Source organism: Malaclemys terrapin, chromosome 25 (assembly GCF_027887155.1).
Source record: "Malaclemys terrapin pileata isolate rMalTer1 chromosome 25, rMalTer1.hap1, whole genome shotgun sequence".
Classification (NCBI taxonomy): Eukaryota; Metazoa; Chordata; order Testudines; family Emydidae; genus Malaclemys; species Malaclemys terrapin.
The window spans coordinates 12,436,129-12,460,766 of record NC_071529.1 but is presented as its reverse complement, the minus strand read 5'-3'; the positions used below and the strand labels follow the sequence as shown (position 1 = coordinate 12,460,766).

Sequence of the window (24,638 nt, the reverse complement as noted above, 5' to 3'; positions counted from 1 at the left end):
CGCCTGTTGGTCTGTGCGGAATGCGACTGGGACCCTACAGCCGGTCCGAGAAGGGGGACGGCCGGGGGGAAGGGGGGAGTTAGGGGCATGACACGTGTAGCCGCGACGTTATTCCGCTGGAGAGGAGCTAGTCGGGAACCCCCAAATCTCCCCGAGCAAGACGCAGGCGCTCCCGCCCGGGTTGGAGGGGCGGGAGCCGGGCAGCCCCCGGAGGCGGAGTGCTTGAGGGATGCTGAAGATGGGTAGAGTCCGGAGGAGAGCCAGAATGATCCTACCGAGCGCGGCACAGCTGGGCTTCCCCTCGAGCTCTTACATCGACCCCAGGACCTAAGCAGCCTCTGCAGGGGCCCGTTTTGGGTGGCCCCTGTACTTCGAACCCTCTGGGGTCTTTCCCCGTCCACCCCAGGGACCCCAGAGGGCACCTGGCGCCTGCGCCCCAGGAAACGCTCGTGGGACTCAGCCCAAGTGATCCGCCGCTCTCCCCTCTCCCGGGGCGTCAGGGGGATTGGGGGGGGGGGTTCCCTGGCATGGATCATGTGTCCTATGCGGGCAGTGCGGAGGGGGGAGGGGACCCGCAGCTTAGGTGGGCGTGGAGGGGTGGGGGGTGGGGGAGCAGTTTATTAAGTGATATGAACTCTTCCAGAAATCTAAACAACAGATGTGGCTGGTCTGCAAGGAGACTGAGTGTTCAGTATGCGGGAAATGAGATTTTCTTTAATCCGTTATCTGTGTCCATCCTGTACTCTGCTCTCTCGTTTACATCTACAGCATCTATCTAACTATATGTCCTTTCCACTGCCCCCTCGCCTTTGCAGCCATCCATCTATCCCTATATACCCCCTCTATCTATCTATCTATCTATCTATCTATCTATCTATCTATCTATCTATCTATCTATCTATCCCCATACACCCCCTCTATCTATCTATCTATCTATCTATCTATCTATCTATCTATCCCCATACACACCCCAATATCTATCTATCTATCTATCTATCTATCTATCTATCTATCTATCTATCCCCATACACACCCCAATATCTATCTATCTATCTATCTATCTATCTATCTATCTATCTATCTATCTATCCCCATACACACCCCAATATCTATCTATCTATCTATCTATCTATCTATCTATCTATCTATCTATCTATCTATCCCCATACACACCCCAATATCTATCTATCTATCTATCTATCTATCTATCTATCTATCCCCATACACACCCCAATATCTATCTATCTATCTATCTATCTATCTATCTATCTATCCCCATACACACCCCAATATCTATCTATCTATCTATCTATCTATCTATCTATCTATCTATCTATCCCCATACACACCCCAATATCTATCTATCTATCTATCTATCTATCCCCATACACACCCCAATATCTATCTATCTATCTATCTATCTATCTATCTATCTATCTATCTATCCCCATACACACCCCAATATCTATCTATCTATCTATCTATCTATCTATCTATCTATCTATCCCCATACACACCCCAATATCTATCTATCTATCTATCTATCTATCCCCATACACACCCCAATATCTATCTATCTATCTATCTATCTATCTATCTCCATACACACCCCAATATCTATCTATCTATCTATCTATCTATCTATCTATCTCCATACACACCCCAATATCTATCTATCTATCTATCTATCTATCTATCTATCCCCATACACACCCCAATATCTATCTATCTATCTATCTATCTATCTATCTATCTATCTATCCCCATACACACCCCAATATCTATCTATCTATCTATCTATCTATCTATCTATCCCCATACACACCCCAATATCTATCTATCTATCTATCTATCTATCTATCTATCTATCTATCTCCATACACACCCCAATATCTATCTATCTATCTATCTATCTATCTATCTATCTATCTATCTATCTATCTATCTATCTATCTATCCTTTATTCTGCTCCCTCTCCATCCTTTACTCGTCTCTCTCTCTCGCTCTCTCTCGCTCTCTCTCTCAGAGCTGCCCCCCCTCCCCCATCTCTCTCCTTTGCAATGGAAAAGGGGGTTAACATTCAAAAGACGTCTCTCTGCCCCTGGAAGTGTGTCTATGTTTGACATAAAAGCGAGGTTGGAGGTTTGGGTTTCATTATAAACAAAGACAGGCGGCAGCCGCGGAGTGAGACCCCCCCCCGGAATGTGCCGGGCTTTTGATGCCACCGGCGGATGACCCCCCCCCCCCGCCCCAGTCCTTTCTGGGACGCAGCCAGAAAAGAGGTCCTACCCTCGGGGTAGCAGGCATCCCTGGGATGCCGCGCCGGGCCCTCTGGGATTTGAACGCTGCTGCGATCCGAAAGGACAGAGCTCCTGCTAACGGGCTCGGACGAGAAGGGTGCGAGAAATTCCAGCTTCTGCTGATCAGGAGAAATGGGGAGGGGGAGGCAAGGAATGGGGTGGTTCAAAACACCCAGCTGGGACAAAGACAACCAGAAAAGCACCAGTCCGGGGACAGGGAGGCGAGGGGCTTGAAGGGGTTTCCAGCCTATACAGGGTTTACAGTTTGGTTCAGTGTCTTTCACCCCCCCCCCCCACACACACTATACAAATTGTACAGCAGCACCACTGGGCATAAGGGGCGGGGTTTGAACTGAGGGGGGTGGGACAGGAGGGTTTAAATAGGAGGTGCTGGCCTGGGGGGGGGGGGGCGTTGGGATGGGGATGCTGGAATAGAGGGGCGGGGGGGGGGCGCGGTTGTGATGGGGCGGGGCTGACTGACCCAATGCACCGCCGCCCTTCCGCCGTTTTGCGGATTCACCTTATTCCAGCACCCAGCGGAGAGTCAGCGGGGCACAGACCCCCCCCCCGCCTCCCCCCGCCCGTGTTCATAACCACAGCACCCGGAGCGCCCTGCTCTGCAGAGTGTCAGGTTGGCTCTTTCGTGCCGAGGTCATCCTCTGTCTCTGTCTCGCCAGTGCCGCTCTCTCTTGGCAATATTCCCGTGGCTGTCTCCGATCCCCTTCCCTTTCTGGGCTTATTATTCAGACCGGGGGGAGGGGGGCGGTCATTATTGTCCGGGAGGCTGGGGATCGAAGACTGCGGTTAGCGACCGCTGGGCCGGATATCGCCTGGAAGCAGCTATGGGACCTCTCTGAGCTTCCATTGTGACCCGCCGTTTGCTCCGGGGTGTGTGTGTGTGTGTGTGTCAGCCACCCTTACCTCTTCCCCCACCCCCAACGAGATCGAGTCTATCTTAGCGATTCTTTGAAAACGGAGCGAACGTTTAAATCACATTTTGGAGTGAAATGAAAACTCCCCTCCCCCCTTGTCTTGGCTTCCTAGAGCGATGCTTTCATTTTCCTTTCAATTCCAGGACCTGCTAAACCGAGAGCCACTTGGCAGCTGTGAGGGAGTTTTTGTGTGAAATAATAATAATAATAATAATAATAATAATAATAATGACAAACACGCAGAAGTACAATAGACTGGAGTGATTTGGAGGAAAGTAATTTAGAACAAGACTTCCAATAACTTTTTATGACCAGATGCCCCAGACCAATAACAGGTATAACAGCCCCCATCCGGCAGATTTCCTCAAGCTGTGGGGAGAGACACATTTAGGGAGGACATTTGGGATAATGTTGTTGTTGTTTTTTTAAGTCTGCGGGCTGGAGTCCTGGTGGGGGCCATGTTTTATCTTCCATCCCTTTCCCCTGTACATGTGTAGATACATATATAAATATCTGAACTTAAACATCTATATCCATGTCTGTACACACAGACACCCACACACCTCTGTGCATTATACACCTAGAGCCAGGATTTCTTGGGTATATGTGTGTGCCCACATCTGTACCTAGATACCTCTACATCCAAGATTTTGTCTGTGTCTCCACCTTCCAGACCTGTTCCTTATCCATCTGGATGCAGTATGTAGTGTGGGTATACACACATCTACATTACAACAATTTCTTTCCTGAAGTAGGAAAAAAAATTATGAACAAATCCTGAACTCCTAATGAACTCATTGAAAGTCTGAAGGATTTTGCCCTATTGCAAGAGACTCTTTGCTGCTCCCAAGGACTAGAAAACTTTACACTACAGATGTTTTGGAGGAGAATCAGGACAATTTGCTGGTGTGGTGTTTATGACGAAATCAAACACTATCTCGGTCTTTTCTATTCTGACAGCAACTAGCCTTCCAAAGAATGCAGGTTGCTCTTTGGTGTATACCTATCTAACCCAGATGCTCCGAGTATTTCCCACTGTTGACAGCCTTTTTCTTCAAAGGGGTGTCTTCGGTGATCTATCCATTAGGATAAAAAATGAGCTCTCATCCTCCCACATTTGTTTTGGGAAGGGGAAAAATATTTAAACAACCGCATCTCCATGAAATGGGGGGAAGTGGGAGCGGAAGGCAGAACCTCCTGCTTTCTGAAAAGATTGAGTTATTCTGTTCCAAAAATTCGGTGGAGGACAGTTTCAGTTTCAGATATATATGCATATACACACAAAGATTTCTATTATATTATATTATATTATATTATATTATATTATATTATATTATATTATATTATATTATATTATATTATATTATATTCACCCTTACATTTTATGTTACCCATAAATCATCCCCCTAATAACAATCATAATAATTAATAAAGCCTTATTTTCCACAAAATGTAATTATCCCACTTCTATAGGAAATGAGGCTATATCCCTTTCTTTGCTGCTGATATATCTAGTGAGACATATCAGCAGTCAGAGGGATATAGCCTCATTTCCTATAGAAGTGGGAGTGTGTGTGTGTGTGTGTGTGTGTGTGTGTGACTGAGTTTGTTCAAGTTATAAACCCCAACCTTTCCTCAGGAGGGAAACAGTGAGAGAAATAGAAAAGACCCAGACACATTTAGCTGATAAAATAATTGATAATTTGATCAAATCTCTTACATTAAGGGGGGTGGGTGTTTTCTGTTTTCTCTCCTTATTTCCCTGCTGAGAGGCGGTTGGGGTTTATCATTTGAACAAACCCAATGACTTCTTAAAATCGATCAATAGCCATGGAATAACAATCAGGTATCCAGAACTGTCTCACTATTTTTAAATTTGTAGCCAGTTCAGATAAACATTCCGCCCTGTCTGCCGCATTTCCCCTGCACCAGATAACTGTGGTTCTTTGGGCCATGTTCCTTTAAACATCCCTTTGCCTTTTTATTTACAATAAACACATTTTTGCTAATGAAACCCTCGCCCACTTGCAATTTCCACCCCCTCCCTTCCCCAAACTCCATAAAGCCCCTTCTTTGCATATCTGAGCCCTGTTCTGTTGAGCTGGGTTCCCCTGAGGTCAAAGGGTCACTCTGGGGGCAGCAGGGTCATTGTATAGCCATCATGGGTCAATAAGCAACTGGTCAGGCTCTCAATCCACATCAGGCCTTGAAGAGGACTGGGAAATGGGAGAATCCATTCATAATAATAATAACCTTGTCAATCAATAACAGGCATGAGAAATACTTTGTAAAAGGTAAAAAAAAAAACCTTTCCTTTTCGAAGTTTGACAACATTAAACTTTGCACAGAATGTTATCTCCAGCACAGTTTAAAAAATGCTTCCCAACCGCCTATTTTTGCTGCTGTAATAGAATTTCCCCCCAAAAAATAGATTAAAAAAAGATTAGGGGGAAATAATTGGAGAGATGATTTTTCTGTGTGATTTACACAAGAAAGGAATTATATATAGAGAAAATATTCTTCAAGGGGAGAAGGCAATAAGGACAATCTTTCCTTTGCAAAGATATGTATTTATTAAAAATAATTAAATATGTGCTTTATGCCTTAGCATGCCCTTTTAATTTTACATATATTTTGTTTTGATTTTGTAGTACAATTTTAATTGCAAGCAATAGTCTATAGTATAATCTTGCACTAGGAGCAAAAATGTAGCAGTCCAACATTCTTTTAATCATAAATTAATAAGCAAAATAAAATACTAGAATCCAGTCAATGATTGAAAGGAAATTGGAGACTTTTATGAGATTTTTTCCTTCTAATCTTTGTGGACCAGACTGAAGAAACACAAACTAGGATTTCTCCAGATGAAGTTTGTTAGAGAGAGAAAGGTCTGTTTTTATCATTTAATAACGTGCAACCTTTTTTTTTTTAATAAAATGAATGTTTCTGTCTAAAAGGTGCAGCAGCATGAATAAAAAAAAAACAGGAAGAGAAACAATTAAATCACAGTGTAATATGGAAAACCTCAAAGGCAGATAGAAAAATGATGCAAATTCTCTTCTGGCTTGAAGATTGATGCATGAAATCTTCTTGGGAATCTACAAACTCATTTTTCTTGTCTCTCTATTTTAGAGGTTTGCTATTCTTTGAAAAAATACCGTTCTTTCCATTGGCATCAAGAATAATGTTCAAAGGCATTGGGGGAAAAACAGGAGTTAAAAATGAAGGGAAAATTGAAAGTTCCCCCTTCGAAATTCTCATTCCTTGCTCCAAACGAGCAGAAATTAACAAACATTTCCACCATGTTTCTAAAAAACAAACAAAGGTTTCTTTCCGGAAGAAGGATCTTTGTTGACACCATTAGGTTTGATCTGGTTAAGAAAACAAACAAACTTTTTTTTAAAAGTGCTAGTGTTTATTACTGTATAATTCCCTTCAGCTGTTCTCTAGGAAATGGGGTTTCTTTTAAAAAATATGGTGAATGGATATCTATTAAAAATGAGATAAAGCAGAAGGTATTAAAAGGCAGACTGGGTTGTTTTAATTTACTTCCCTGGATGATGCATTTTTTAATTCACAGAGCTTCCCTCTCCCTCAAATCACTAAAACATGCCAATGCACTATGAAGACAAATTAAACTCAAAAGATACATTTCTGGTGAGAATATAATTGCATATTCTAAACCATGAACTGTATTATTAACTCCTTCACTAATAGGTTTGAACACATCAAATCTAAACAAGAACAGGCCCTGGTTAGCGAAACACAGCTATGGGTTCTATTATTTGTTGCTGTTTATGTCTAAGGTCTTGGTTTTTATCCCAAGCAAGGTTTTTAATGTGTTTAGAATGGCACCATTTGGTCTGAGGCAATCTGTTTCTCTGGTTAAGCCTTTTTCCTCCTTTCAATCCAGCAGTTTTGATACTATTACCCAATCTTTATATTTCCCCCCTGGTCTTGAAACACTGTTCTCCAAGCAAAGATTAGGGGATAGACAATAATAAATAATGTGACCCCCACAAAGTTGTGAAGCAATTCTGAGCATGTGAAGAGAGCGATTTTATAAAGTAATGATCCTTTCCCAACGATATACACAAACAACAAAAACCCAAGCAGACTTTGCATCTTTATGATTCGCCAAGAAGAAGAAGAAGAAGAGAAGGTGGTGGAGGAGAGGGAGTGTTGTCTCATTAATACCTAAGACAAAAATGTTGTGGTAGCTCCCCATTCACCCCCCATAGATCCAGGATATGAGAGAGATGAGGTGGCTGAGGTGATATCCTTTATTGGACCAACTTCTGGTGGTGAAAGAGACACGTTTTCCAGCTAGCTCCACAGAGCTCCAGTAAAAGATATTACCTTGCCCACCTCCTCTCCAAGGAAAAAAAAAAGTTCTTTCAGTAATGGTCATGAGTCTCACAACACAAATGTAATTACACAAGCACCTTGACACACAAACACACAACGAACTAGGAGCTGTAAGAGTCGCTAAACTAGTCAACTTCTGTTGCTTCCACACCCAGATTATTGCTATGGAAATAATCAGAAATACTTAACTTTAGAAGCTTGGTTCGATTAATGGGATTTATTGCACTCTTATTAAATGCTGACTTAATGCGCTTAAAGGTTCAAAACAAGGGAGATGGGCATTTTGCAGCTTGTCCTGATTAAATTGTTAAATGGACTACAAACTGTCCGCCGGGAAGAAACTTTCTGAGTAAAATCGACAGAGCCTGGGAATAATTATATTTTTGGTGTAACATAAGGGGTATCTTTACTGCTGAATAAGTCTTGACAGCATTTTAACAGAGTGTATGTGCAGCTGGTAGCATAAAGGTGAAAGCCTGCGAAAGGGAAGGTATTTAAAAAGTTACATGCCGTTCAAGTGTGTGTGACACTTTTATTTAAGGAAACCTTTCAAACCCACCAGATAGCATTCTGAAAAGATCTATAGCTTCACCCAAGCAACCCACAGAATTGGCATGGATTTGAGGGTTTGAATGGTTTCTCTTAACTCACACTTTCTTCAATTTGTAAAATGTAACAGAAACTTTTTAAAAAATAGCCAGGATATGAGGTGATTTGTAGAAACATTTTCATCCAAGACAGCTTAAGTACCCGTCAGTAATAATTGCCCCAGATCCGACTATTAAGTGTCTTAAATCCTACTTTATATCCTCAGACAGTGTTTAGCTTTTAGGGTTACCAGAATAAATGCTGTAGATTAATTCACACATCTTAAAAAAAATCTTAAATCAAAAATCACAGTTGCAATATTTTCCTGGACCTTCCTATTTAAACAGAGGGTTATTTTCCTGTCTCCTGGGATGTTCCCCTGCTGTAGGCCTGGGTTCTATACGAAACTACTGGGCGCTGAGTACTTTTTGAGAATACACCCACTTCATGGAGGTACCTACATGGGAACCGTTGTATGAAAACCTAGCCTCGGAAATCTCTGCTGGAAAGGAATAAGGTCACGTTTGCCCTGTTTTATGAGGCTCTTCGTGGACTGGTCTTGGCACTACACGATTTAGCTGCTTTACAAGATTATTTTCAGATGAAAAAAGGAAGACAAAATTCCACATTTAGGGTGAAATCCTGCCCCCACTGAAACCAATGGGAATTTTGCCATTTGAATTCAATGGAGCCGGGATTCCATCCTTAGTTTTTAACCACAGTTTGGTTTGTTTTTTTCCCCCCTTGTGTTCCTGAACTTTTTACTAAGCACTGGCTCTCTTTGTAAATTGTTCATCGTATGTGATACATGCACATACACTCTCATCCAACTGTGTTCTTGCTTGCACCTGTTTTGTTGGTGTTGTTGTTATGTTTTTAAACACATCTCCTCGGCTGGCTGGTTTGTTTAACTCCGAAGGGTGTTGAACTTGAGAGATCTGCAACTGAGTTTTCAGCTGTTCGAACAGAACAAAACAAAACAAAGAAACAACTTGATTTTATTTTCTCGCCCACATCCAGTTTAAATAACCAAAAGGAGGCGGGAAGGGGGTGGGGGGAGTTCCAGTGTAAACAACACCAAGAGACATTCCAGTTTTGATCTGTGATTTAAAAACGATCATATCAGACACGTCTTGCTTTTCTATAACTTTGATTCTCTTGTGTCCGGTCAGATTGAAAATTAAGCAAGAAAAGATGTTTAAGCCTGCCCCAAAGGAGATTCCCTCCTCTTCTGGGATGACCGAGAAGCAAATCCCAGGGCAACTTTTTAACATTGACGCAAACTCTGTTTGCAATGCTGCTACCATTTTTGGGGAGCAACATTTACCGTCGATGCCAAGCTTGCGGAGTTCTCTGCTTAAATTCCTTCGGTCCCCCACCCACCTACAGCCCCAACCCTTAACCGTGTATTCCTTTGCACGCCTGTGCTTTGGTGCTAGGAGCGCCCTAATCTTCTTTTGCACTACTAAAGCGATCCTGTTTTATTTTGAAAATGTGCTGCCCAGGGATGACAGCATTAGCATATCTGAGGAGAGATTACAGAGCGGAGTCCAGATTCCGGCTGGATGGACTCCATCTATAATTGGAATCCTTCGGAGATTTGTTGTTTTTTTTTTTTTTTGGACGAGTTGTTCTGTCTATAAACCCATTTTAATAGCTGCCTTGAAGTTCACTTCATTAATTGGTGGCTGGGACTGAATGGGAGGGGGAAGGGAAGTAGAGACGTGTGTGTGTGTGTTTGTGTTTCTGTATGTGTCTGTTTGCAACTGTGTGCATGTGTGTGTTAGAAATATGCATGTCTGTGTGTTTATAATGCAACGCTTACAGAGCACCTCCGCATGAATACTTTTTTTTTGCACTTCCGTGTCACCAACATCTGTGCATGATTTAAACCTCAACCTTCCTTCAGCTTATCAGCTCTCTCCTCCTTAGCACCGGCTTGATGGCACATGTATAAAATTTATCAGCACAAACTGGATCCTAAAAAGGGCACCAGACTGAAGCAAAATCTCTCCTTTATTTTGTCAGTCAACTGCAGCTGTACATTTCCTTCTTCCCCAACCCCCCTCTCTCAACAGGGACAGAGAGGTGGAGGTGGTGGGTTTGCCTCCCTCGAATCCAGCCGTCTCTAGTGTCCCTTGCAAATGGGAATCTCCCCAAAACCTGGTCACTTTTATTGCTTCCTGCGGAAACAGGCAGACCTACCAGGTCTGAGGGAGCTCTGCTTTATGAATCAAGATTCCCGCTTGAGATCACCCTGGCCCATTGTCCTTTCCATTCATGTGCAAGGGAGTGGGTGAGAGGAGGTAGAGATCGGAAAACACCCCCCCCCCCCACACACACACACACTCACTTTCCTCCCTTGCCCGGAATTTAGAACTATCGACACAAGGGAGGAAGGTGCTGGGGAGTTCTCTGCCCGTCTTGCAAAGCACGGTCACTTGCAATTATTACATCTTTGGGTTGAAATGACCCACCACCCAAATAACTGTTGCACGAGGAAGAGAGAGAGCCGGCGAGCAATCCATTTTGTGTGGGCGCCCGTTTCGACATAAATAAGGGCTCGGGTGACCCTAACCCTAAACATCAATAACATATAAAAGCCCTGAGCCACCCAATAATGGCCAAATCCGGCTATAAATTTGTAATTCAGCGCTCAAAATGACCTAGCGGGGAGGGATATGTGTGTAATAATTGATCCGTGGCGATGCAACCAGCTAGACTTCAAATATAAATGTCAAATAGTTTAGAGGAGGTTAAAATGTATGTTTGTGTACACATCAAAACACAGTATGGTGTGTATGTATATACATTCATACATTCTGTGTGTGTGTACACACACACAGAGAATATGTGAGTGCACAGATTGTGTACATACAACATATATAGACACCACGGTGTGCTGGTGTGTACATACACATATATAACATTTTATCAGCCTCTAAAATATTGTCTGTGTATGCTTTAAGGTTGTCAGTCTGCATTACCAAGGGTCAATTACTATACATATAAGCACACATTATATATCAATATATATCAAACTTTATCTACGGCTAAAATATGGTATAATTATGCTCAAAACCTGCCTCCTTATATTGCCCTAGAGATCTATTGTTATATGTAATATCTCTATGTTTTATGGCCTCTGGCCTAGCATGCCTGCCCCTCAGAGCTCTTTTCTGATTTTCCAGCGAAGATCTCAACCCCCCTTTGCCGCCAGGGGAAGTTTGCTGTGTGTTGGAACTTGCCTTTTCATAGCTGGACCCCTCCCTCGAAGGCCGTGAAAGTGTGAATTAGCCAGTTGGACAGGGCATTATATACCAGCTCCCCATCCACACACCCCTCTCACCTCCTGCCCGTCTGGGACAGAGCCCTGCTTAACATACGGGTAGAACGGCTCTAGATTTCCGTGGAAACAAAAATACCAGAGATCTCCCTACTTATTTGCGAAGGGAAACTCCCGTCTGACTGACCTGTTTCATGCAAACGGCTCTTTTTGTGATCGTCCCCGATTTTCCCCACTTCTCTCCCGCCTCCACACACACAACAACTTACAGCAACAAGCTGCAGTATGCACTAACTGGTCCCTTTCTGTCCTCTGCGATCTTAACTATCTCCCCCCGCGCCAAACAAAGAAGAATTTTGTGTTTGTGTTGGATGGCGGATCTACACGCACAGGAAACTCGCTGCATATAGAAACCGGGGCTGAAATGTGGTGTTTTAACACAAGGGGACGTGAAGAATGTGACGTTTTCTCTTCTTAGCAGGGCCATGAGTTCGGTTATGTGTGTATGTTATTAAAGGCAAACCTCCCCATATTGATTTCTGCTTAAAAATAGGAGGTCTCCGGTTAGGATGTGGGGTTTTATGCCGTTTTAAGTAACGGATCAGCAAAGTACATTTAAATCGGGCGAGATCAGTCCCAAATTCAAAACTATGTTGGGTTTATTTTCATTTTTCCCCCCAACACAGATACTCAGGAATGTGGCACCTCCTCCGAGGGGGTTGCTTTTAAAAGAGGACAATTTGTGGTCGATCAGACATATAGCTTCACAACTTAATACAGAATAATCGTAATAATTTATTGTATTATTATTACACGACTCATACTGAACATTGAACAAAAAGTAGGGAAAGAATAAACACAACCTTTCATTTAAAGGAGGCTTTAAAGCTGGGACTTCCCTTCTCCCAAAAGTTTCCGAGGTAACTAAGCCCCCAAAATAAGTGCCCTATGACAAAGAGTTCAAACTCCCTTACCAACCTCGATGGCGTCAGTCAAATAGCGCGAGCAGCTTTCAGGTTTAGAAAGAAATGGGTTCTGGTGGGACAATAGAGCCCAGTTTTTTTCTTTCTCCATTTGGGTAAGCCTGGATGGGTCAGGGTTACCAGGAGCCAGGCCATCACATGCCAAAGAAATCTTGGGATTTTAAGTTTGCCGTGAAGTGAAGCCACGTTCCAGAATCATTAATTCTTTAAACATAAGTAAATAAATCAAATCAAATCCAGAAGTTTGGAAGAAAAAGATGAGAAAAGAAGAAAAGAAGATGGGTGAGTAAAAAAAAAAGAAAGAAAAAGAAACGCGTCTTCGCTTATTATTATTAATAATAATTTAATAATAATAATAAATTATTATTATCAAGGCTATCATTCAGAACACTAAATATAGTAATTGGCAATTAAGAAGCATTCTACTTCAGTTTAAATGATGAATGGTTACAGAGTCAATCCTTCTGAACTCCAAGCAGTAACATTTCATATGTTTAAAAAATAGGTTTGGCTGAAAACCTAGGAAAACGGCATTTTAAAGAAAAAGGTAAAATCTCGTAAAAGAATTCTGTATAAAGAGGCTAAAATAAATACAATATAAAACTACACAGAGATGCACCTATAGCTGCTAAAAAGGTGATTTCTTAACAAGGAAGACAGCATTAAAATTACCTTGAAAAAGCAGCATACGTGTTTTAAAATAGTGCATCTATAAATATATGTGTGTGTTTGTAATGTTAGCATGCATATTTATATAAATAAGCACATCTGTTTTTCCGGGCTGTGTGCATATACAAATACATGATATATTATATAACATCTGCATAAAATGTAGATATAGGCACAGAGTCAAATCTGCCTCTCCCCATCTAATCCTGCAACACGCTCATGTACCACTGGATATTTGTCTGCCTGGCAGCAGCGTGGCTGTTAAATGCAAGGTTTTTTTTTTTTATGAGTGTTTTACATGGGGGTGTGTGTGAAATGTTGGGGTTTTATGACATCACATGGCTAAAGGACCCAATCAGCTTCCAGATTTGAGAAATTATTTGGTGGGGTGTTTCCTATCATATACTGTACTCCGGGAGCTTGTCTTTAAGAAAGAAACCCAGCAAACGGTGGGAGCTACACGGATTTGTGTGGTGCCCCCCCCCCGCAAGATTCCATTTTTATTCCACCACCTCCACCTCTCTAGCTTTGTTTGCTTAGCGTCTAACTGGCATTGCCCAGCAAAAGGGGGACCTGCTGGCTGGCTTCTTTTCGGAGAGAGGTTATTTTTGAAGCGGAAGGTGGGGGGAGTCTTGGAGGCGGCAAGATGTTTGGCTTCTTTATTTTTCTTTCTCCCTCTCTGCCTTTTTTGGTTGGGGAGGGGGAAGGGGAGAAATCTAGCCCCAGCGCAGGAGGAGGAACTGGGTATTTGGAAGATGTCACGAATCATTGACTGGAGCGTTTGAAAGGGAAATCCACTGCGTTGCCGCTTCCCCCCAACACACACACCTCTTCTCCCCTTTTTTTGTGGGTTGGAGTTTGTGACCAAGGAGCGGGAACACAGATGCCCGTCTTCCCAATGCCCCCTGGGGAAGAGAGCAAGTAAATGCTCCTTGCAACATGTTCGTGACCTGCGAAGGGACCTTCGGAATGGTGCCAGCCACCATGGGTTACAATGGAGAAGCCAGGCCCGGGGAATTCCAGACGGGCTACCAAGAAATCGAAGGGATAAACCTGGGATACTTACAGATCAATGGCACCCAGATGTTTGCTTTGGCGCAGGTCCTCAGCGACCTGTTTAAGGATATCCCCAGGACCACCATCAGCAAGAAGATGGAGACCCTGAAGATCAAGAGACGCCGCTGCGATCTCAGGGAGCTCCGGACCCTCAAAGCCATCAACTCCGTGCCCACGCGAGCGGTGAAATGCTCGCTCATCTCCAAGGCAGACCTGGAGGCGCTCTGCACCTCCTGCAAGAGCCTCAACCCCAGGAGGAGGAAGAGGAAGAGGCGAGAGCAGCTACTACTGCCGGGCCCCGCGGATCTCTTCGACTGCCCCCGGGAGCCGCTGCGCTCCTCCTGCGGACCCGGACCCTACTGCACCCAGGAGCCGGGGATCTGCAGCGAGTTGGCCCCCGCGCCCCATCCCCCCGCGGCCGGGCTCTTCCAAAACTATGACAAAGCCACCCGGGGCAGGAAGGGCTACGGCCTGGGGGGCCGCGGGGGACTCTTCGCTGGCGTGTTGAGCGCCTACCCCCGGGACCTCCAGCTGCTCCACTCCGCAGCCCGCGGGCCGCACGGAGCCGGGCAGGCGTCTCACCAGCCCGAGCACCGGCCCAAGCGGGGGTCCTGCTGCTCCAAAGGGCTCTTCCCCGAGGAGAAGGGCCAGGGGGCGGCCAGGAAAGGCCGCCTCTTCCCGGGCTCCAAGAGGCAGGGCACCTCGGCCGGCTACTCCAGCGACTCGGATTCCAGCCTGGACTTCGGGGGCTCCAGCCCGGCCACCTCCAGCGACTCGTCGGAGGAGGAGGAGGAAGAGGAGGGGGACACGTCGTGCAGCAGCGAGGAAGGCAGCTCCTCGGAGTCGGAGAGCAGCTCGCTGTGCAGCGGGGACTCGGTGCAGAGCACCCGCTACAGGCAGGCGGCTCTGCCCAGGTTCCAGCAGCTGCCCCACCCCCCCAGAGAGCCCAGCGGAGACGAGCCCCACAAAGCAGCCCTGCGCCCCGACCCCAACCTCCTGCTCCTCTCCCAGCAGCTCTGGGCCAGGACTCTGCGAGCGTCAACTTTGGAAAGTTTGAGGCCGCTTCCAGCTCTGGGAGCCGGGGCCCAGCAGCCGCCGGAGCTCGCGTGCGCAAAGCAGGAGCCCCCCTCCTCCCAGCCCTCCCCGAGCTGCAGCTGCCCTGGGGGGGACCCACAACAAAAGGCGGGAGGCTGTGGGGAGACAGAGCCCTGCGCCAAAGGGAAGGATTTGCACAAGGATGCCTCGAACAATGCAGCCTCGTTAGGCCCCAGTGACCAAGCAGAGAGGCAGCTCGCTGCTTTAGCCGGGCGATCTGCTTCCCAAGAGCCCGCCCTGGGCTCAGCTCCTCCGCCCTCCGCTCAGGAATTCGCGGGGAGCCTCAGCCCGGCTCCCCAGAGGGTCTTAGGGGAGCCCAGGAGGGAGCATTTCGACAGGCTCATCAGGCAATCCAAGCTGTGGTGTTATGCAAAGGGGTTTAACGCGGATGGGAAAAGTTTGCGGCCCGGAGGGAGGACGGAGCTGTGCAAAGCGGCCGAGCTCCAATGCCCCGGCTCCAAAGGCGCACCGAGCCCGAGCCCCTTGTCCAACAAAGCTTTGAAAGGCAATGGCTCGGAAAGGAATTCCAAGCGCAGACGCCTTGCCAGAGGCGCTGAGGCAGAACGGCAACAAAACTCCGCTAAGGGGAGGCCACAAAAGACTCCGAGGAGGAATGCCCCAAAGGGGAAGGCCCATTGCAAACGCCTGGCCAGCGCCGGGCCAGCACCAGGCAGGAATTCCTTCAGCCTCATGGGCAACTTCCCCTGCACGCCTTCGCTGGTAGTGGGGGAGGATGGGGATCTGCGCCCCGCCGCCTCCCTGTGCGTAAAGAACTCCTGCGCGCCCTCCAAAACGCACCCGCTGTGGAGCTGGCAGGTGGGCGGCAGCGCCCTCCCTGTGCCCCCCAGCCTCAAATTCCGGGGCTATGGCCTGGAGGGTTTCTAAACGAGGCCGAATGAATGTTCGCCGGCCAGGTTTACATGCAACAGTTGAGGGAGGGGGCGAGGGAGATGAGAACCGGATTATTCCCAACGACCCTGGGGATCTGAAGTGCCCAACTGGAGACGCCTTGGTTTTCAGGAAGGGTTGAGCACCCCAGCTTCTAACCCCCCCCCCCCCGAGCGCCCTTTAAGGTGTCTGACTCCCCCAATCAAATGGACCCCCCAAATCACGTTAGGAAACTTTGGCCACATATATCTACTGCTGGACATTTGGAGAGGGGGAGGAAAGGGATTTCAACTCTGGTTTCTACACGATTTCTTTTTTTTGGGGGGGGGTGTCCACCTTTCGGGGGTTCTGTGAGAAAATAAAATACCCGCCCCCAAACCAGGTGAGCTTGAGGAATACCTCACCCCCTTTACATTCGGTGGTTTATTCCAACCAGGGTGATAGGGACTAAAATGTGCATATTGACTGGGAAGTGTTCAAGTGGTCCTGCCCTCCCTCCCCTCTCCAAGTTAAAACGAGAAATGTCCCTCCCTTCCCATTCACCCCAAGTTAATTGTATATTGTCCCTTCCCACTTCCTCTGCGTTTGTGGGAGAATTTAATGCTGTCAGCCCAACACACATTAAACTGATCTCATCAAAGCTTTCTCTTAAAAAAAAAACACAAACGCTGAAGCAAGAAAAGAATGGATCTAATTTCTCCTTTCCTTGATACAGGCATTGGGTTAAAATAATAACAATCACATGCAGAGAGAAAGAATGATCTCTCCTATAGAAGAAATACCCCCTCTTTTGCATTAATCAATCTCATACGAAAAATTGCAAGCAGCTATTTAAACTAAATAATCTACTTTATCTACCAAAGAGACCCCCCCCCAAAAAAAGAATAGGGAGTTCTGTCTGCAAAAAGAAAACAGGCGGGTTTCAGAGGAAGTTATTGGAAACTGCTGCATGTAAAAGAAAAGGAAAAAAAGAGTTGTTTGCTGGATACCCTAAGTCGGATAGCCTAAAGGTAGCAGGCCTGTAAAAGCTTTATTGGCGCAAGAAATAGGAGCCGGGAGCATTAGGAATAAAGTGCAGATGGACAATTTGATCTCTATTAAGTTCCAAAGTGGAATGCGGAGAAGAATGTTGAGAGAAAGTTTCTCTTCTCTGTAAAGGAAATCACATCTCAGTCTAACTCTTCTTACAAACCAGTGTCTTTGGAGCGGGCCCTTTCGACTCTTTCTGATTTGATTTCACCCCTCTCGGACATCAAAGTTCATCTGGCTCTGAAATTTGTTCTGTTTTGGAAATGTTAGACAAATCAAAGCGAGTGTGAGCTTTTTTGCTTTTCTCCCACTCCTTTCCAGCATAAAATATTTTCAACAAACCGCGGATCTGACGCAGTCTGAGTGAGACCATGCGATTCCCTCAATTTCAACACATTGGTGTGAATGTTTTAATTCCCCCCTCTATAGTGTTATAATTGACTCCAGCAGACATCCTATAGACGGGGTTTTACTTCCACTAGAAAGAAAAGAAAGAAAGAAAACTTGTGGATCATTATAGAATTATAATCAAAGCAAATAGTCAAACCTGGCCACCGGTGATTTCGATTTTTAATGTCATTCCATCGTTGGTGGAAAAAATTATCCATAACAGGCCAAAAATATTTTCTCTCCAATCATTTATTTTTTTCTCTTAGGCATATTGAATTATTTTGATGCTAAAAACATTCCTCTGTGGGTTTTTTTCTTTGTTTTGCATTTTTAATTGATTGGGTCTTTTTCTCCGTTTAAACAAAACGGGTGGGATTTCTCCTATGCCTGTGCAATTACTGTGGAAGGTTATAAAAATCTGCTGTCTGTTGTGTGAGAGAAATACCTGTCCTGTTGGAAGTCTCTCTCCCTTCTCCAGTTTGCTTTTAAACCTCTTTCGAGCAGACTAAGTCCTTGTCTCCAATGTACACACGCGTACAAAAATGGAGTCTTTTATTCTTCGCATACATACACTGCGCTGGTCGTCCTGGCTGCCCGAACAGGGGATTTGAAAAGCAAAGCCCGGGAGAGAGGGAAAGAGGCACACACCGAGAGAAATAATCTTCTTGTTTTCCTTTTAATGTCTTAAGGGGAATGCGGTTCTCCAGCGCCTGCTCCAATTTGCACATTTTGCTTCTGGACTCCTAGCTGCAACATCCAAAGCAGATTTTTAAAAATGTGTTTTCCAGGGTTTGTTTGGGGTTTTTTTTTGGGGGGGGGGGAGAAGGAAGGGGGAGGAATTTGCAAACAGATTTGTGGCGTTTGTTAATTACAAACCACTGTTATTTATGCAAGAGCTTGGGATAATGTCAACAAAGACGCACACACAAAGAGAGAGAGAGAGAGATCAGTTTGAAATATTCAAAAAGTCTGCAAGAGGGGTGCATGGCTGCTGGGAATCTCAGGCTCCATTCCGAACGTGTTAGCTAGTTTTTCTTTAATTATATGCCTGGTCCTGAAGCCCTTGGACATGCAAATCTGCCAGTGAAGTGAAAAGGAGAGAGAATTTGTCTTTTTTAGCCTGGATAAACTGAGCAGAAAAGAGACACTTTGGCTATCAATGTTGCTAAAGCAACAAACACCAGTAACACAAATAACTCAGGAATATTCTCTAAGGGATATAATCACCTCACAAAGTGTGTGGGTATATATGTGTGTGTTTGTGTCTGTGTACATATGAAACACACAGATTGCATATACTCACTATTGTCTATGCACACATACATACATTATCTAATGTGATGGAGGCTGTGAATACAATATAATATACCTCAAAACTTCCTCTCTTCCCCACAACACGCACGCCTTGTATACTTAAGCAACAGAGACACCCTGTTCGGTGCTAAAGAAATACGGTTCCCCCGACTCTTTGTTTACATGTTGCAAAGAAATTGATCCCAGCCAGAAACGCGAAATCATACCCATGTTCTTTCCCAAAAGGGTTTTTAAAAAAAAGGGCTTGTTGAAATGCAATACAAAAAAAAAATGAAAAGGAAAACCCAGCCGTAATTTGATATCGTGTGGTTTTAAAATAAACAAACACGCAAATAAATAACCAATTTCATCAGAAAATAATACTAATAAACGGAGTATATGGTGCTTTATCGAAAAGAAGCAAAACCTCCTGGATAAAAGTACCGAGCGCAAAAGGCCCTGGCCGATTGGGATGTTGGGAAGTGTGTTTGTATTTGGGAACAACAAATAATCAGTTGGCACCACTGGAGTCCTTGAAGGGTTAACCTATACAAGGCTCCTTTCTAATACATTGGATAACGTCGCTTTGTTTCCAAAACGGGTGCAAAAGGAGGAAGAGGCGATTTTTTGTTATTCCATTTTGTTTTCCTAAAAGCCTTGGAACAGACAGGGGGAAAATCAATGACAATATCTTCTTTAAAAAAAACTTTTCTAAATGGCTGGCTGCCTTTTTTATTTTCTTTTTTTATTTTACAAAAACGCAGTTAATGTTAGACTCAGGAGAATCTCAGCGTGGATCTGGTGGGTTGCTGCGTGATTTAAGGGTTTATTTTGGGGAGGATGGGGGCCGCCTGGGTTTTCAAAGGTTGGGCCCTTTGCTCTACCTCTGCATAATTGGATATGCAGTTTGAGAGCAGAGCGCAGAACAAGCTCTCGGTTTTCATTTAAATCACTTGAACTCCGCAGGAATGGAGGTGGGTTAAATTAGACTTGACCTGCTTTGCTGATCAATCCAAAAAGGGGTGGGGGTGGGGGAGTTCTGCACACAGGATTTAAAGGCACAGCTGTCCGTTTTTCCTGCAAAGGGGGGGAAAAAACCACCACCAACTTGTCAATAATAACACACTTTCCCCCAGTCCAAGGAATTAGAGAATCGGTGTGATTTCAGAGGTGCTGAGGTGGGAAAGTTTTTCTCCTGGACATTGGTTCCATAGATAAAGTTTCTCTTTATATATACAATGTATCCCCAGAAGGATTTGGGTGTGGGGGGATTATAATCTGGGCATTTACCTCTCGTGAATTCTTACACGAATCAGGCAGAGAACTGGCCACGTCTGAAACTGCCCCCCTGCTGTGATGAGCTTTTATCCAACTTCAGAAACTGCATTTCCTCTGATTGCTTCCCCCCCCCCTCAGTTTGAAACACATGTTTAAAAATATATCAGGGGAGGGAGGGAGTTGTCTTTTTTCCCCCAACCGTATATTGGACTTTTTCTTAACTTTATTTATTTAAAGTTGTTGTAAGTATATGACTATGAACGAGTGCTACTCCCTGCGTGCAATATGGAATCTAGGCTGAGGAATAAATATCTTTTTACAGAGCTGAATTGGTTTGTGTATATTAGGGCAGGGGGGAAGGGGAGGGGTTGATGGTGTGTTTCGCTGGTTTGTGAGTGTGTGTCTCTGTGCAGACAAGGTGCGTGTATAATTCTAGGTTTTTGCTTTGTTTATGGGGGTGTGTTTGTGTGCACACACTTGGAGGTGCGTGCCCACATGAGGCGTTTGTCTGTGTCAATGGGTGTGCTGGATTTGTGCGCCTTTGTGCACACCGGAGGTGTAGGGATAGCCTTGGGTGTTTGCTTTGTTTGTGTGTGCATGCATATTTGTGTGTACAAGGAGCGGTTTGTGTGTATTCTCTGCATGAGCCAGCAATGTCATTGCTTATGTTTACCTTGTGTTTGTACGTGTTGTGTCTATGTGTGCATATGACTGTGAGACGGGTGTGCATCTGTGCTTGCCTGTCATATGTGGATGTGTGAGAGGGAGAATGGTTTTATGGGAGCTTGGGGTCTATTTGATTACTCTCTGTGTGTGTTTGTCTGGCTTGCATGGGTCTGATGGATTGTGCGCGAGTGCGTGGCCGGTTATGGAAGGGTTTCTCTGGACAAATGTCGCCTGGATGGAACATTTCCCCGAAACATTCCATCGCAAATCGGTAGCCACTTCCGCCTGATTTGTAGGCCAGCCACGAATACTCACAGAATCTGCTCCCCATCCAGGAATTTCTCCTGGAGGGCCAGGGGACTTGCTGCCTCCTCTGGAATGAATGAAAGCTTTTCCCCCGGAAAAACCCACCAACGAGCGAAAGATCTCGGCTCCCGAGACTAGCAGCGACAAATGTAAAAAAAAAATCCCATCCCACAGTAATAATAAATAATAGAATAATGAATCTACGAACCAAAGAAAACACAGGGCTTCGATTCTGGCAAGAGCTTCAAATAATATTGCCAATACAAATTCTGAACCTCAGATCCTGACCCAAAACGTCCATCCAATTCTTTTGTTTCTCAGTAGAACAGGGGCTCTGGAATCAGGCAATCGGGGGGCAGAGATCCCACAAATCTTTACGCGATCATGTATTTATTGGGATACAGCGCCACCAGCCTATGCCCTCCGATAGGCAGGAGGTCAGGCTAGATCATCACACTGCTCCTTAAAAAAAAAAAGGGTGAAACCCACAGTCTATATAATTGCCAGCCAAGATTCCCCCGCGCCCCTTCCTCCTTTAAAACTCCCTTGCACGGAGCGAAGGAGTCAATGTCAAAGTTATTCCTCCCCCCGTCCCCTCCCTGGTTTAAAGCCTCTTCACATCTAAAAGCAAAGATCGGGAGCAGACAGGGATCAGGACACATTCCCAAAACCGTGCAAAAGGCCGGTTCTGCCGACCGGGAACGCTGGGCTTCTGCTGCTGGAGTGGCAGGCTCGCCTCAGATCCCAGCCCAGTGAAATGACCCTCTGACTGTTATTATCTTTTTAAAAGAGGGTCATTTAATAAGGATGTTAATTATCTGCATACAACTTCCCAGGGGAAAGGGAGGAGGGCTGGAAAAGGGGGAGGAGAGAATGCACCCACCAGCCCTCGGTAAATATTTTGAGATATTTCAAGTCAAAGGCTCCTGGGGAAATATATGGGCTAAGGGCAAGGTAGGGAGGTGGATTGTAGGGGGCAGTTTCATTTATTTAGTTTAGTGTCGGGTTGTTAATGATAAATTAGATAGCTCGGGAAAACACCACGCTGTGAGAAAAAGAAGGATAAACTACCCCAGGATCTGTTGGGAGGGGGGGAGGATAAAGCTAGGAGGGGGGTTGAGGGATTAGATGTCACTATAAAGGCCTTTAATTTACCATGTTTACATGTAGTCAACAGAAGAGACTGAACAAGGGTTTATTGTGAGTTATGAGGGTCTTTCTAACGTCTATGTTTTTAATATGGCCCTATTTTAAAAAAAAATGTAGTGTTTTTTTTTTTAAGTTATCTGCAAACTTTTCCTGGAGGTAGGAAAAACAAATCAACCCAACAATTATACTTTTGAGGCTCTCTCAGCGGTTACATACCAATAGGTAGAGTTGATGCTTTTAGCAACTGAGAGAAATTAGCCTAAATGAGGCCATGTGGGGAAACATACACCCAGCAAAATAAAATAAAATCAATAAAAAAGGGGAAGGGGCGGTAACGGTTTGTCCTCGTTCCTTAGCAGAAATCGGGTCTGCAAAGACGGGCCAGTAACGTTTTAAACTCCCAACAACAAAACGCTGCAAACCCCAAAACGTGGCCTCTGGCTTAACACATAAAATAACCCCGCGGTCCTCAGAGCTGAACCGTCCAAAACGGAACATTCCTCAGTCCGACCTGGGCTTGCCGAGCTAATGAGCCTTTAAAAAAAAAAAAGACGAAAAAGACATTAATTCAGAACCATTTTTTAAAACAACAACAACAACAAAACTCCGAGTGGAAACCTTAAGAACTGAGTTTGGCGGAGTTAGGGGAGAAGCAACCAGAGCACAAGGATGGAAGGAAACTGATGATAGTTTGTTACTCCTGTGTGCAAACCGATTTGTAGCGTGTGCCTGTTTAGACAGAGAAGCGTCGCAGGGGAATTGACTCTAGTTTGTTACCTCTAGCTACACATGATGTCCAGCTTGTACCTCTTGGGGTATGGCTGTTCATTGTATTTAAGTTCTCACCAAGCTTTTCTGCTCCCTTTTTCCTTTATTATTATGTATTTCGCCATTGCCCTTTGATCTCTTCCCTGATCGAGGAATTTAAAAGCAAAATTCTCCACAAAATTCAACAACTAAAATCCCCCCCCCGCCGAATGAATATTGCAAATAAATACCGCCTCTGCTCTATTTTTTACAAAAATAATCCGACCCCCTTCCGTGCACTGAATAGCTCAAAGCGCCCGCGGATTTTATGTTTATTTCGACCCTTTCCGGGAGATCCTTAAGCCTTTTTAATCCATTTGAAATATTAAGGCGATTTCTTGTAATTAATTCATGGCAGTGATTTTTTTTAAAAGTAAATAAATTGCTTAGGACATTTGGGATTTTGCATTGAAATGACACTTCATAAAAAGAAATAACATCAGACTCTGGCAGGAAATCAGTGCAATTTGAATGGCAAATTACAGGGAAATATGGAACGTTGTGGGCCATATTTTTGCAGCCCATCATCCACAGCATGGCAAATACCCCCATTTGGCATCGGTTAAGGACTGCTGCATTTAGCCCTGGCGCGCCATGGTTTCTTGCCTATGTTGAGAATGATGAAGTTTTTTAAATTATTCTTTAACTTCCCACTAAAAAATCACTTAGAGGGAAATATAAGGAAACCACAAGAATGTGGATGTTCTGCTCCGTAGCTATTTAAACGTGGAGATGCACTCAGACAACGACAAAGCATCACAATGCTGGAAACAGGTTCTCAATCCAGGGCTGAACAGAAAGGAAATAATAATAAATACTAGATCTACAAAAACGGCCCTATTAGGAGAGGACAACGCACATTTATAATAGGCTAGATTAGACTCCAAAGCTAGAGGGTGACTCCAGAGGGATGGATAGACAGACATCCGGACATGCTGAAATCTAGCATGACTCCGCGTTCTTATCTAGGGGTGTTTCTTTTGGGTTGCTCGTGCTCTCAGACTTGAGTTTTAATTCGGCCTCTCTCTCCGTTTCTTTTGAGACTAACCCTTCGGATCATGTCCCTTCTCGCAGCTGCTGGTTTCCCTGGTGGGTGAAGGGTTAAACATGCTCTCCTGGCGAAAGGTTTTTGCAATTGCAAAAAAACCTGAAAGCCCTTAAGGTTGATAGTGAAAAAGGCCCTGGGAGGTGCAGTGGAGACAAATAGGCATTCGTGCATCAGGTTTCAGCAAAGAAAAGAGCGAGTTTTTTTGTTTTGAAGGGGGGTTAGTTTAATTTGATCAGCTACACACAGCGTCATTTTTTCTATACATTTGCTCCCCGTTTTGAAACCGAGATGTCGTGTTTAAAACCGACTCGATTCTTGCATCTGTCCAAGTCTAGAAAGAACCTGGTTTTTAAAAAGCAACTCCCTTCTGTCTTAAATGGGTTATTGACCCCCTGGCCTGAAACGTGCAAGCCCTTTTCTATTGTTCACACAGGCACTGATAGGTGAATGTCTTTAACAGCCACGAAGTTCTCCTAATAGGTGGGAGATAATATATCCATGGAAATC

The 24,638-nt window shown here is 44.7% G+C and overlaps 1 protein-coding gene across 1 annotated transcript; it reads left to right on the top strand.

The window, feature by feature from the left end:
* Window positions 1–13,489: 13,489 nt before the first annotated feature.
* Window positions 13,490–20,451, top strand: EPOP (elongin BC and polycomb repressive complex 2 associated protein). Its single transcript, XM_054014110.1, has one exon. The coding sequence runs from the start codon at window positions 14,066–14,068 to the stop codon at window positions 16,160–16,162; it is 2,097 nt and encodes a 698-aa protein (XP_053870085.1). The 5' UTR covers window positions 13,490–14,065; the 3' UTR covers window positions 16,163–20,451.
* The last annotated feature ends 4,187 nt before the right edge of the window (window positions 20,452–24,638 follow it).